Here is a 15,377-nt window from a genome sequence, read left to right as displayed (position 1 = left end):
TATGATTTTTTTAATTGATTCATTAGTATTAAACTTTCCATTGTAATTATCTGATTCTAAAAGAAATTCCTATCTTTCAAGTACCTGAAGAGCCCAAAAAGATTGTTCCAGAGAAGAAAGTTCCTATCATCAAAAAACCAGAAGCTCCACCTCCTAAAGGTACTTATAGTAAAATCAATCAATATTTACTTCATTTTTGTGTGCTGTCTAAAATATGACACTTCCCTTATTATGTATTGTGTTGTATTGTGTTTAACTGTTATTTATATGTTATAGTGTTGAACAGACCTGTCAAATTAATATGTCTATATTGCTCTTGTAACCTTATATTATTAAATGCTACTAATATCTTTAAAGTACCAGAGATGGGAAAGAAAGTTGTCCCACCGAAGAAAGTCCCAACTGTTAAGAAGCCAGAAACACCCACAGCTAAAGGTATTCATGTCATCCTTGACATCATATTTTTTTTAAAAAAAGTATTCTTATCTTAAAGTGGAATCCAATAAGTTGTCCTCATTATAGCATAACTAGGAACAAAAAATGTCCTTATTTTGTTTCAATTAATTTTAATGCTACTCCATTAATTATAGGTTGTTTATTCTTATCACTTTTAAATGTTTTTAAATACTCTTTTTAAAATAAAACTAATATCTTCAAAGTGCCTGAGGTGCCCAAGAAACTTGTTCCAGTAAAGAAAGAACCTGTGCCTGTTACCAAAAAACCAGAAGTCCTGCCAGAAAAAGGTACTACTATGGAAAAAATATATATATATGTATTTCTCTGAACACTATCTGAGCATTTTAATAATAGTCCTTAGGAAAAAATATTGAAGTATAAGTTTATGCAAAACCACATTTAACAGTAAAAAGAGGAAAATAATTCGGACAAAGAGAGAAAATGAGACAGACAAGCAGAAGAAAAAAAAATGAATGAGATTCAGTTGTGCCATGACATGTTCACATGCAGTAAAAAAGGATGTCCTCTCACTCAATGCGTAGAATAGCTGAATTCAGCATATTTTGTTGAATGTTTACCATTAACAAGACACTGTATTAGGAAAGATAAGATCTGATCCTGTCTTCAAGCAATTTAAGACTGATGAGAAGAAAGAAAGTACAGCATAACTCTAATAGAGACCTACAAAGCAAGTATAAAGGGCTACAGAAACACAGAACATCGAAAGATCAATTTTAGGCAGGGGCATGAGGGAAAGTTGTGTGAAAGAAGTATAATTTTAAGTTTTGATGGATTTTTACATGTAGCCATTGAGGAAATGATATTCTAGGCAAAAGGAATATTATATCAAAAGTCACAGAGGTAGAAGAGTCTAGGAAGGTCATGGACTGTCAAATAAGCTTGTATACTTAGAGCATGGATCAGTTGTGGGGTAGCTTGAAAGATAAGTGTGAATATACAGGTAAGGTCATATTTTGGAGTTCTCTGAATGTCAGTGTAAGGCGTGTACTTTGTTCTTAGGCAATAGGAAGCTTCAAAGGTTTTGAAGCAGGTGTGTAAATTAATAGGAACTGGGCTTCAGAAAGATAACTGGCAGCAGTCCAAGCTATTGGAAGGTGGTGATAATAATAAAGAGCCATTGCAGTAATTTAAGGTCATTAAGAGTTAGACAAGATCAGTGGTGCTAGAAGTGGAAAAAGGAGACTGGATTTGAGGGAGATCGAAATTGAGTTTATTACCAAAGCAGTTGGGGAAATGGAGCCCAAAATGATTGTAAGGGTTGAAGCTAGATGGCTATGAAGATGGTTCATTGGGCCCCTGAACTGGTATTAGAAAGAAGATAGTGAATACATTTTTCACTTTTCAAGTATGGAAGTTTGGGAATATGCATCTGGGGCTTAGGAAAGAGATCAGGGCTGGTGGTGTAGATCTAGAAGTATCCACATGGAAATAAGAGTTCAGAGTACCTGAGTGATTGTTCAAAGAATGTGGAGCTAATTATTAAATGCATCAAAGTTAGGCCAGTGGAGAACACCTACATTTAAGGGTTCACAGAAGAAGAGAAGCAAATGAAAAAGGCTGAGAAGACTCACTTATAAAATTCAGATGTCCAAAAGGGTGCCATGCTCCAAAACCATTTTCCCCACAAAGTCTTGTAAGATGAAGTTCTTCCCTCTGTATTCTTTGCCTGTTCTTCGCAGAATCTTGCACATCTTCTAAATTCTTAATAGTAAACAAAAATCAATATCTTTAAAGTGCCTGAAGTGCCCAAGGAAGTCACCCCAGAAAAGAAAGTGTCCACTCCTCTCCCTGAAGAGCCAGAAGCTCCACCTGTCCAAGGTACATGGCTGCTCTATAAATCTTGGAAAGATGACAGTCGTCTTCAACATCTTGCTCTAGTTGTAAATGGGTCTTATGTATTTATCTCCTGTCTGTCTTAAGAAGTGAAGTTATTGATATTTTGGGGTCATTTAAAGAATATATTCTAGAGGGTAACTAAGTTGATAGGTTGCAATGTAGCAGTTGCAGTATTCTATTACGAATATAGTCTAAAATAAAATACTGTGTTTTTTAAGTTGAAGAGTCTCCTGAGGAAATAATATATGAAGAAAAAGCATCCATAACCATTGGTAGAAAAGTGACTCCCCCTATTGAAGGTATATATATTAAAATATAATTTTTTTGTAAATCTCTTGAAAACTTCTGTTAGAAATACAAAAGTATTTACAGGGTGACTCTCCTTCTTGATATCATATACAAAAGCATTCCAGCACTTGTTTGATTGCTTCATTTTTCAAATGGTTATTCTTCTTTTGAAGTAGAATTTGAGTCATTAATTTGATTATTCTTAATGGTAATTATAAATACCAAAATATACAGTTTACTGAAGTAAAAATGGAAGAATTACATTGGATACTGAAATGGTAACCCAATATCAAATTTTAAAAGTCATCTCATTTGCCATCAACGTACATTGAAGAGTAGTTAATTGAAAGTTGAAGTATAAGAAAATAGAAATCTTACCTCTTTTTTCTATATAAGTGAATTTGCATGAATTATATATTTTCATCTTTGTGACTGTAATCTTTATATCTATGTGAAATTTGTGTGGGTCTTTATGAGGAACCTTACATTACAATCTCACATCCTTTGTCAACATTCTTTAAAGAACGTGAAATTGAAAAGTATATTGAGCCTGAAGAACCTGAACCTGAACCACAGCTAGAAGAAATACCAGTACAAGGTATTCAATTAATTGGACTTACATCTTCATCATCACATTCTTCATCTTCAATTAATTGGACTTACATCTTCATCACCACATTCTTCATCTTCATATATATATATGTATATATATGTTTTATGTTGTTCTACATGTATAGTAGGTCTCTGCATCTGTACGTAAGATAGTGTTTTAAGTGTACATTCAATTCTTATGTATCCATGTACTTTGTATGTATCCATGTACTTTATTGTATGTCGATGTGGCTTACATGGATGCTTCCTTTGTTGTTTTTATTAGTGCCTTTGCTATATTTCTCATCATCTGTGTACCATGTTGATATTTTTATGTTTTATGTTGGACACTAATACAATGTATCCCAAAAAGCAAACTTTTTACTTCATATATATTTAAATTGCTACTAAATATACTGTATATCCACATACTACTTAATATATACATATACTAACACTCCTGAAATATTCTTTCAAGAACCTGAACCTGAGAAGGTTGTTGAGAAACCGAAATTCAAACCAAAGCCCCCAGCTCCTCCTCCCGCTCCACCTAAGGAAGACGTGAGGGAAAAAGCATTTCAACTTAAAGGTATAAAATGCTACTTCCAACGTTTTATTAACCTGCTATCCAGTCGTCTGAAAATGGTGCTTGCAAGAAATGAATTACTTTTAAAAGTGTGTGCTTTCAGACATGATCGGGCTTTTTGAATTGCATAGAGACCTGTGCTGCTGCTCAGAATGCCTTGTCAGGCCATGCCGGCTGCCTCAAATGTCAGAAAGTGCATCGCTGTTAGCTGCAGCCCAGACGTCTGTCCAACTAACTTTCTTAGGCAAAGTGAGAAGAAAGTTTTCTGATTTTGCAGCCTGATTGCTATGCATATCTTTGGGATCTCATGCATGTGGAATGTGTGAGAAAACTTTGCAAGAGACTTTTAATGTTACAGTAAGAAATTGATACAAAAGCCAAAACGCTGTTCTTAAGGAATTTCATGTGCTCTCAAATATGCTGTAAGTAACATATTATGGCATCCAATAGCGGATATGTGCTCATATACAAAGAAAGTATATGATGACCTCTCATAGCTTCCCCACTTTTTTTTTTTCTGCAACTTAATTAAAGCCCAGTTGTTCTGAGGTTGTCCTCAATATAGCCAGAGTTTTCATGGATACATTTGCTATCCAGCATCTCTTCCTTTTGTTAAACTTCCCTTCATTCTTTTCCCATTTATATTTTTCTTTGAATTGATACAATATTACTTAATTTTTAATAACATCTTTAAAAGCTGAAATAAACTGGAAAAAGCGCATTATTCTTTTTTATGTTAATAAAATGTTGTTTTATTGGTTGTGTCATGAGATTTCCCGATCTAAAATTATCTAGATATAATCTTAGGTGAGCATGTGTACAAAGCCTAAATCTACCAGACTTAGCCTTTACTTCTAGTGATTCTTGCTCCTCTACAACCCTCCTGGCCAGTAGGGGGAACTCTCAGCGTTTTAAGTCAGACATGGAAAAAGTAAGCACTTCTTAAACGGCTACCCATGTGTTAGTTGATACTCCATGAGAACACACACTTAAATACATTCTCCTTAATGTAAAGTTTACACTCAAAGGAAAGTTTCTTTTTCCTGGAAAAAACAAAAATTATCTTCCTTCTCAGCCAGACTTTACTACTCAACTTTAAAGTAAATCTGCAATCTGTTTTCATGGTTTGAATGCTTTTCATATGCTCTTTGGTGGTGGCTGTTCTTGGCTGTTATTAATGCTTTTCGGTTATAAGCAAAGCTTGGTTTTGATTCTTGGAGTAGGTATTTAATAATTTGCTTCAGTCTAGTCTAAATGTACAAATAATAAAAGCAAGATCATATTCTTTAAAGCTGTTCCAAAGAAGAAAGTTCCAGAAAAACCCGAGGTTCCAGAAAAAGTGGAGCTTACACCTCTGAAAGGTATTTCAGTCTGGAAAATGTGTTCATATGTAGTATCTCTTCATCTGACTCCTTGCTCTTCTTGCCTTACAGAATGTTCTCTTTAAACAAGAAAAAAAAATTTTTTTTAATAATCACAGTAGTCTCATTCATTTCTTGTATTTTTTTGTGGCTTTTATGGTCCTAGTTAATGAGTGTTGCTTCCTTTGTCTCTCATCAATTTCATGCATTATATGGATAGATATTGCTTATTTGTGTCTCTTCTACATATGTCTTCTTGCATTAATATCAGGATAAATCTCATGTTAAAGTGCTGAAAGCTAGAAATAGACAGCTTTGGAATTTCATCTGTACAACAGTATTTTAGCCAGTGTTATAAGCACTAAAAATAAGTCATGTCCTCTTTCTATGTATTAAGATGATTCATAGGGATTTTTCTCGTGGCTTTCCTGCAGCTTTCTTCTCAGTGACTCCAAGATATTTTTTCAGGTGTACAGATCTTATGTTTTAGAGAAATTTGATTATCACTTCAGGTCACTTTTCAAAATTTATTTATCTTTGAACAGTGTTTCTTGCTACCTAAATTTAGACCCTAAAGAAAAATAAATGAATCATAAAATCTAGAAAACATCTATTTAAAGTAAAATTTTAATTTTTTCTAATAAATATAGTGGGTAACAGCAGTTTTCTGTTTAAGTAATCAACACATCCAGACCCAGAAATTGAATCTGCTCTTGATTTGCTCTGGAATTTTGGAAAATCACCCATCTGAATATGCATTTCCTGATTTATAAAATGGAGATTACAAAATAATGTTACTAAAGATATTAACTAGCAAAGGATTATTACAAAGCCACTCATAAACATTAAAATGACATGAAATAACATATATTGACTTTAAAAATAATAGCTACAATGGTGTGTTCTACCCCTGAGTCTTAACTTTCAGTAAGATCTTAAAAATAAAATAATACGGAAAAACAAATACACAGATATATTTCCCTATGCCCATTATGTAAATAAAAGATAGTATGCCATCCTAACTCATGTTAACTAGATGTGTGGTCATCTCTCCATGTCTGATCAATGAAAATAGTTATACATTAAGATTATTGGTACCTCTAAAATAGTATTGAAGGCTAGCATGATTTATAATGGATTAAAAAAATTAACATTTGTGAAATTTTACTTAAAACACTTGACAGAAAAAAACTATTTAAAATGAAATATTTACACATTTACCTTTTGTATTTTTAAATTTTGAAGTAAGAATTAAGCAAGGTTATCTTTATCACATTAAAATATTATTTAATGAATTGTAAATGTCTTGTTTAAAACACAAAATGGGAAACTCTATAGAAATATCTAAGAAATTCAGATGGCATATGAGTGAACAAATATATGTTACAAGTAAATAATGTTTTAAATTATATTTTAATTGACATCAATAGAGTGGTAAAGTGGCTGAATTATCACCAAGTGTTTCTGGTGGTATTTTTTTCCATTCAAATCCATGAGGGCTATAGTAGTAATAGGAGGCTACTCAAATCATAATAGTCTATATTACGACTGATATTCACTAAAGATGCAAGAGGGAATTAATTTAAAATTCCTTTCATCCCTTTTAGTCTAAATTCAAGAACATTGCCTTATTCATTAAAAATAAGTTTTGACACCACCCTTCAAATTCTATAGGTCCATAATTTTAAGTTAGTATTATTTCAAAAAGGAGACCTAAGAAAGGATACTTCTCTTCTGTTAAGAAAATGAGATATGGCTCTCTCCCAACATCAAGGTCATAAACCAGATCCCTTGGCTTTCTTCTCTTGTCAGTGGAGAAGATGGAATAATGACATTAACACCTACCAATATCATTTTAATGTAATTAATGGTAGAGGAGACACCAATGTAGAGTTGCCTCAATCTACAATTGCAGATTGAGGCAAAGACACTGTCGAGGACTCTGTATTTGATGAAAGATTCATGAAGTTAATATAGAACACCATCTTCTATACATTCACTTAAGGTGAATATATTTGCCTATAATTAATGCAATCGAATTTCATCACAAGGGTATATGGACTTTTGCAGAGGAAATAAATTGAAGTGTATTGTTTGCTTTTAAGTTCTGTGATATTTATATGCAACAAAAATTATTGCTTATGAACTGTAGTTAACTAGTTTTAGAAGAGACATTTTATTGTTGAAATTTAGTTTTTATATGAATTCACTTCAAAATTTGAAATCATATTCTTTTAAGTGCCTGGAGGTGAAAAGAAAGTTCGCAAATTACTTCCTGAACCTAAACCTCAACCAAAGGAAGAAGTTGTTCTCAAAAGCGGTATAGTATTTTTCAACCGTTACATCAGATTTAAGTATATAAAAAATAAACCTAGAAGCTTACAAAATATTTCTGTCCTTTGGCTTTCTTTTAATTAGATTCCCTATTTATCAAAATTCACTTGTTGTGGCATTGAAAAATATGGTTATCATTTTCATTCTTTTTAAAACGACAGAAATTTTGTAAGTGTTCACAGTATTTTAAATTTTACTTAATGGACACAACTAAATCGATAATATTCTAAACTAATAACAGTGAAAATAGCTGTCATTACCATGATCAAATTATGTAGTAAAATAAAGTAAACCTGTTTAATACTCTAAATTATACCAAACTAAGCCTAAATTCAGTATTCAGTTTTAAACTATGACACAGCATCATCATAACTAACAAATAACATTCTTTTTAAAAACTGAACACTTCTTTGTAGTATTTTATCTGGATTATCTACATAAGATAAATAAGATTTTATCTTTCTGCTTATAAGATATTAAAGAATTAGAACAACATATTCAAATGAAGAATCAAGTTCTGACTTTGTCTTCACATTCAATTACTGATCTCTAGGTTATATTTATTTATATATGTCCATTTCAGTATACTTTATACCTATTGAAATACTGCTCATTAAATCACAACATGAATTATGATTAGAACTTGTTGCTATTCAAATTACTCATTTTGTGTTTGGGTCATTACTGCCACATACTTGTCTTTGAATAGACTATGTATATAGATATAAAGTGATTCGAGTACTATTTTAAACTAACAGTCTTTGAATAAATTAAAAAAAAAAACATTTTTAGTGTAAATGCTAATTTCTCAGTGCACTAGGTCGCATGTTTCTCATTTTCTTCGCTTTGTACATTATTTGCGTTTGTCATGTATATGCAACATCTTCATTTGTTTGTCTTGGTTTACATATAAATGTTTTTGTCTTTTAAGTTTTAAGAAAGAGATCTGAAGAAGAAGAACCTAAAGTAGAACCTAAAAAAGTAGAAAAAATTAAAAAACCTGCAGGTAGGAATCTCAGTAACAATTTGTGAAATTATCTTTGAACAAAATGGACATTTAACAAAAGGTTTATCTTGTAAACATAAGTGGAGTTAAATATAAACATAGCTTCATATTTCATCTGTGTTTTCCATTGTCTACTTTCTGTTGAAATGCTTTCATAGTAATTCTCAAATCCATTCATGTCTCTCCCTGCACTTTATTATTATTACTTTGCCATTTAAGTTATTTTGGTAGAAATGATTGTGAAATAATCAAGTTGGCTGCAGAATAACTTCTTGGGATGGAGTCAGCAAATGTTTCATACAATTTGGGTGCTTTTAAGTGTGTTGATTTTTATCGTTAGCCTATTATCAAAGGGTTTATTTATTAGGAACTGTTATGGAAGTAATTTAGAAAGGAAGAGCTAATGAGGTTAGGGGAGAAGTAGATGGACTAAGGAAAAGAAAAATAAATTACGGCAGAGTCAAGAAGAGAAATAGAAATTAGCTGATAGAATATAGGGGGTGTTTTTAAAGCTATCAATTGAGCTTTTGAAAAACAAATTGATCGAATTATTTTATATCAGTTATTTTCTAAATATTCAAATTTAAAGTAACACTGGAAAATAATCTTATTATCTTAAAGTACCAGAACCACCTCCAAAAGCTGTTGAAGAAGTTGAAGCACCTCCAGCTACTGTTACAAAAAGGGAAAAGAAAGTTCCTGAACAAGAAAAAGGTACAAACTTAACTGGCACTTTCTTAGTTGTCTCATGCAAATATACATCATTTAAAATATCATTACACAAGCATTAAGATTTGAACACATGACCTTAATCTCGTCAGCTTAATTTTCTTTACCATTTCACGCTCATGTGCAATAATCATTGGCTAATGACCACCAATTTGTTAAATAAATTATTGAGTTTTAAACACAAGGAAAAACATGTATTGATGGTCAGTGAGATGAATAACATCAGAACCAATATAATTGCTTTACTATATTTTCTGAATATTTTGTTGAAAATGCAAATAAACTAGATCAAATACTTGATTTGATAGCTATATTTGTATGCATCCTAATATCTTCCAAGATATATTAAGTATGCCCAATTTAGGTTTGACTTTGTGAAAAACTTCAAAAATACTGTAATAACCTCCTTATTACTGTGATAATTTTAGTGCCTGAAATAAAGCCAGCAATACCTCTTCCTGAACCAAAACCAAAGCCCGAACCAGGTAAGTAAGCTTATGCTCAATGTCAACAGCATATTCCTTCATGCTTTGCACAAATAATGTACAGTTTATAAGAAAAAGTCAGTATGTAGCAAATAATTTCTAATGTCCTAATATATTGTTGTATTTTATTTAATGTAACATTAAATGTATTAGAATATATTATTATATTATATGTAGGTTATATTATAGTTAGAATATATTATTCTCTGAAGAACTAGTTATTTGAAGATTTTAAAATTACATCAGAAGAGGCAAATAGGCCACCAAAATAAGTTCTAGGAAATGACAAATATATACATTAATTCAATGGACATCTCTCTGCAGAAGTGAAAACAATCAAACCACCTGCTGTGGAGCCTGCTCCAACCCCTATCGCTGCCCCTGTGACAGTACCAGTAGTTGGAAAGAAAGCAGGTATTTATTCTGAAGTGTTCTTTTTGCTTGTTTGTTTTGATGGCTAAATAAAAGTATTCATACTTCAATAAAATTCAACTCCTCATATGTTGAAACTAGGTATCATTTCGACTGTGGGGGTTTATAAATTCTTGATTAAATTTTCTTCATCTGGTATCCTTTACCAACCCAATCTCTCACCCAATGAGTGAATATTGTATTTTGATTGGAGTGTACACTCCTGTGATGCACTATTTCTTGATATGCTTTTGATATTAAGTAATGAATGTGTTCAACGCTGATGAAACCTATGGAGACAGACTGACACTGTCTCAGGACGTGTGTACAGGAATCCCACAGAGCTTCAGATTTCCCATGTGCCCTGTAGGACACATTTTTCATTTTTTAATAAGACTGTGTATTGGGATAATGAAAAAATTCTGGAAATGGATAGTGTTAAGGGTTGTATAACATTGTGAATGTACTTAATGCAACTGAATTGCATCCTAAAAATCATTAAAATAGTAAATTTTATGTTAGGTGTATTTTACCACAATATAAAAACAAAGACTGCATAGTTCAGCCTTTAAATCTATATAAGAATTTAGATCAATAATAATTTTCTTAAATGTACTAAGTGGCATGACAATCTCAGGTACAGACTTAAGGTGCTGTTTGTAGTTCACCACTTAGATGATAATCTCAAAACCAAAAATGATTTAATGTGTATTCATCATTGATAAATACACGTCGTAACTATTAGATCCTTGGGTAGTTACTTAATCTCTTCAAATTTTAATGTCCCAGTCTGTAAAATCAGAATAATAGTTATATCTGCCCCATAGGGTTATTGTGAGTGTTAAATATCTGTGAAACACTTAGCACAGTGTCTGGTGCATCAGGACCTTTAGAAATATTTGGCTTTTTATTGTGTTTAATGACAGGAGACAATATATTATATTCTTTGGCTATAGTGTAATTTTAATATTTATGTTAATATAGTTTGTCACTGATATTATGGTGTGGGCATTATTCTTACTTTTAAACTTTTATCATTTCTACGTGACACCTTTTATTAGTTCAGAAAAGGATAACTGCCATTGAGCTAATTCATGTGTAAAAATAAAGCTTTTCTCTCATCCCCAGGGGATGAAGCTAGAAAACTGGTTCTACAGTTTATACTGCCCCTGCATTAACAGTTGAATTAAGCTCTAACTGTAGGCACTGTCTTGCTTCTACTTTAGTTCATTGTCCAATTAAGGGAAGTTTTCAAAGGCATCCATATATATGTAACACATAGGCCTTTTCTTTTTCCATAGTCTTGCCTGGATTTGTCTGCCCAATTTTAAAAAGAAACGTTTTTGGTAACTTCTGGGCCATTTTCCTTTTGCTTACACTAATTCCTTATTGATAAAAACTTACTTTCTTGGTTGACATAACCAACACATACATAAACATATAAAATATTTTGCATAGCCAGGCCAGAGTGAAACTCTTCCTCACAAGACAAAAAGAGTGTGCCTTCCAGAAATGGGAGAATAATTAAGGCACTTGTTGAAAATATGTTTTAATCCTAAATATGTTGGCAATTTAGCTTCATCCCATCATTCTCAGAATATGCCTTCTTGAAAATATCAAAAATATTTATTAGAAATATCCATTCTCCATAGAAATCATATAAATAAAACCAATTTCTCAATACTTACAATAAATAACATGACTCGCCTTGCATGATTTACTAAGTATGAAATAAGTCTAAAAGTTGTTTAAATGCTGTTTTCTTTTTATTTCAGAAGCTAAAGCTCCTAAAGAGGAGGCTGCCAAGCCGAAAGGTCCCATCAAAGGTAAGATTCCTTCCCCTGTATGTCAATAGTAACCATTCACTATGGGAAACTACGTTCAAAAGTAACTTCACATTCAAGAGGGAAAAATTCAAAATGTGTAACAATCTTTGCTATTCCTAATTAATTCTGCTAAAACTAGTATGTCTTCTGATAGTTCAAGTAATACACCTCTAATATTATTCAAGAGAGATATATATGCCAAAAAATGGGTACATATTTTAAGAGATATTAACACTTTGGTCAACATTGCTCAAGCAGTAGTTTGCCATAATCAGAAGTGTCTGGACACTTTGAGCACCTCTTGTAATTGCAGAAGTCAAACGTGACTTGTATTCATCTTTTGTTACCAGTATGTATTGAGTATTACAATTTTAATACAGTTCTTTTTTTCTTAAAATGTGTATACATTTTTTGGCACCCTCTGTATATTAGCATAATGAATCCTATAAGTTTTTAGCTTCATTCTTCATATATATGATATTTATTCATGACAGATAAAATAATTAGACATTAATCAGGACATTTTATATTTGGGTTTAAAATCTTGAGAAAATGAAGAGCACTTGTTACTCATGGATTCCTTATGCCATCTCATATTCCTGTCTGGAAGAAGGCAGTATAACTTCAATTGACCCTTCAATTGCCTGGTGTTTCATTTTCTGTTCTTGTCTTCTAGTTGCTCTATCACTGGTTTTATCCTGCAGGCAACCAAGTATGCACTTTCTGACCTTTATGGAAATGCCAAATCAACTTTTAATTTCTTTTGAATTAGGTGTAGCCAAAAAGACTCCTTCACCGATAGAAGCTGAAAGGAAAAAGTTAAGACCAGGAAGTGGTGGGGAGAAACCTCCTGATGAAGCCCCATTCACCTACCAGCTAAAGGCTGTGCCACTGAAGTTTGTGAAAGAAATCAAAGACATCGTCTTGACTGAAGCTGAGTCAGTTGGCTCTTCTGCAATCTTTGAATGCTTAGTATCCCCCTCTACTGCAATTACCAGCTGGATGAAAGATGGTAGCAATATCCGTGAGAGCCCAAAGCACAGATTCATCGCAGATGGTAAAGACAGAAAGCTGCATATCATTGATGTTCAACTTTCTGACGCTGGAGAATATACCTGTGTTTTACGTTTGGGAAATAAAGAAAAGACCTCCACGGCTAAACTGATTGTAGAAGGTAATTTCCAGGCTTCTGAAGATGGTCCATATTCAACTGTAATGCAATAAATCTCAGTAGTAATTTTTATTGTAATTTTAGACAAAACTTCATATTTCAAAGTTTTATTTCATTGAAAATATTGTATGTATTGAAAAGTGTTTGCAGATTTTTAATACTGAAATTCTTCACAGAACTTCCTGTGCGTTTTGTAAAAACACTTGAAGAGGAAGTCACAGTGATCAAAGGACAGCCATTGTACCTGAGTTGTGAGTTAAACAAAGAGCGTGATGTGGTCTGGAGGAAGGATGGGAAGATTGTGGTGGAGAAACCTGGCAAAATTGTGCCTGGGGTTATTGGCTTGATGCGCGCCCTCACCATCAACGATACAGATGACTTTGACGCAGGAACATACACAGTTACTGTGGAAAACGCCAACAACCTGGAGTGCTCATCTTGTGTAAAAGTAGTAGGTTAGTACTTTGCTGGAATATTATGTTCTGCTTATTATTATACTAAGAAAATGGGAGAGAGAATTTTATTTCCCAGTATAAGAATATCGGCAGTCTTGTGCCTTATCTGAGAGGGTGAATATCAACATCTCATAGCGGATTAATTATGTCCAGTTTTTAGAATTTTTTCTATTTCTGAAATGGACTAAGGAAGTTACTTATATTGACTGTTCAGGTCATAATTGTTTTTCTGACCTCACTTTCATACAGAAGTCATTAGAGACTGGCTGGTGAAACCCTTACGAGATCAACATGTGAAACCCAAGGGGACAGCTGTTTTCACCTGTCATATAGCAAAGGATACTCCAAACATTAAGTGGTTCAAAGGATATGATGAAATCCCCTTGGAACCAAATGACAAGACTGAGATAGTAAAAGAAGGAAATCAGCTATTTCTCAAAATTAAGAATGCTATGCCAGAAGATATTGATGAATATGCAGTGGAAATTGAAGGGAAAAGATACCCTGCAAAGCTGACACTTGGAGGTACAAAAATTTTACCTTTTATTCTAAAAGATAAGTTTTGTGCGTACATAAGGCAAAAACAAAACAAAACAAAACAAAACAAAACATGAAAACAAAGCACTGTTAGACTATTTAACGCATTATGGTTTTTCATCCTTGACCAATACAGAACGTGAAGTTGAATTGCTTAAACCAATAGAGGATGTTACCATTTATGAAAAAGAAAGTGCAAGCTTTGATGCGGAAATCTCAGAGGCAGACATTCCTGGACAATGGAAACTGAAAGGAGAACTTCTAAGGCCCTCACCTGTGAGTAATTTTCCATTTTAAGTTGTTAGTCATATAAAATAACTGCATCCTATATTCAGGTTTGACATTCAGATTTGGTTCCATAATGATGGAGTTATTTCAGGCTTCTTAAGTCTCAAAGAGGGGAAGACATTTGGTGCACTATTTGTAGATTGCTCAATCATTTAAAAAGAAACTTCATGACAAGATGTTTTTACTTACTTTTATTAGTAGTAATTTTTAAAAATCTATAGAAACCTGTATCTGAAACTTTTCTCATCTAGGGAATTTTATCTCATTTAAATGCTAACTCAAACTATTGTTTCTCAGACTTGTGAAATCAAAACAGAAGGTGGAAAACGTTTCTTAACTTTGCACAAAGTCAAACTGGACCAAGCTGGTGAAGTCCTTTACCAGGCACTTAATGCAGTTACAACCGCCATTCTGACAGTAAAAGGTACGGGGTTGTTAGAAAGCAAGGCATGGGCTCAACTTCATTTTATGTCCCTTTGCATCCTGATAAACCTCATTCTTACTGTTTGATTTTCAGAAATCGAACTTGACTTTGCTGTGCCCCTGAAGGATGTCACTGTTCCAGAAAGACGACAGGCTCGATTTGAATGTGTCCTCACTCGAGAGGCAAATGTTATATGGTCTAAAGGACCTGATATAATCAAGACATCTGACAAGTTTGACATTATTGCTGATGGAAAGAAACACATTCTTGTTATCAATGATTCTCATTTTGATGACGAAGGATTCTATACTGCTGAAGTGGAGGGCAAGAAGACCTCAGCACAGTTATTTGTTACAGGTAAGAGCTGATGAGATCTGACTATAACATCCCATATTTAGGCACACAAATATGTGACTTTAAAGATAGAACACCAAGTCCTAATAGCTCTAAGTGACAATTGGCACCACTGTTTTACTTTTATATTACCACCAAAAAAACAAAAACAAAAAACCAACAACAACAACAACAACAAACATTTATTTATTTATTTTTTTAACAGAGAGTAGCTCCAT

At 32.8% G+C, this 15,377-nt stretch overlaps 1 protein-coding gene across 1 annotated transcript in view; it reads left to right on the top strand.

Moving 5' to 3' along the window:
* TTN (titin) overlaps positions 1-15,377 on the top strand; it is a 270,598-nt gene that overhangs the window by 148,982 nt on the left and 106,239 nt on the right. Inside the window, exons 167-181 of the mRNA XM_074338692.1 lie at positions 82-159; positions 3,671-3,781; positions 5,071-5,139; positions 7,379-7,459; positions 8,405-8,479; positions 9,101-9,193; positions 9,637-9,693; positions 10,018-10,107; positions 11,880-11,930; positions 12,703-13,104; positions 13,278-13,556; positions 13,806-14,081; positions 14,230-14,369; positions 14,679-14,805; positions 14,899-15,162. Coding sequence (XP_074194793.1) covers positions 82-159; positions 3,671-3,781; positions 5,071-5,139; positions 7,379-7,459; positions 8,405-8,479; positions 9,101-9,193; positions 9,637-9,693; positions 10,018-10,107; positions 11,880-11,930; positions 12,703-13,104; positions 13,278-13,556; positions 13,806-14,081; positions 14,230-14,369; positions 14,679-14,805; positions 14,899-15,162 — 2,193 coding nt within the window. The remainder of the gene's footprint in view (positions 1-81; positions 160-3,670; positions 3,782-5,070; positions 5,140-7,378; positions 7,460-8,404; positions 8,480-9,100; positions 9,194-9,636; positions 9,694-10,017; positions 10,108-11,879; positions 11,931-12,702; positions 13,105-13,277; positions 13,557-13,805; positions 14,082-14,229; positions 14,370-14,678; positions 14,806-14,898; positions 15,163-15,377) is intronic.

This window comes from Rhinolophus sinicus, linkage group LG01 (assembly GCF_036562045.2).
Source record: "Rhinolophus sinicus isolate RSC01 linkage group LG01, ASM3656204v1, whole genome shotgun sequence".
Taxonomy (NCBI): domain Eukaryota; kingdom Metazoa; phylum Chordata; class Mammalia; order Chiroptera; family Rhinolophidae; genus Rhinolophus; species Rhinolophus sinicus.
Note: the sequence above shows the minus strand (reverse complement) of the source record. Positions and strands in the feature narration are given on the sequence as shown.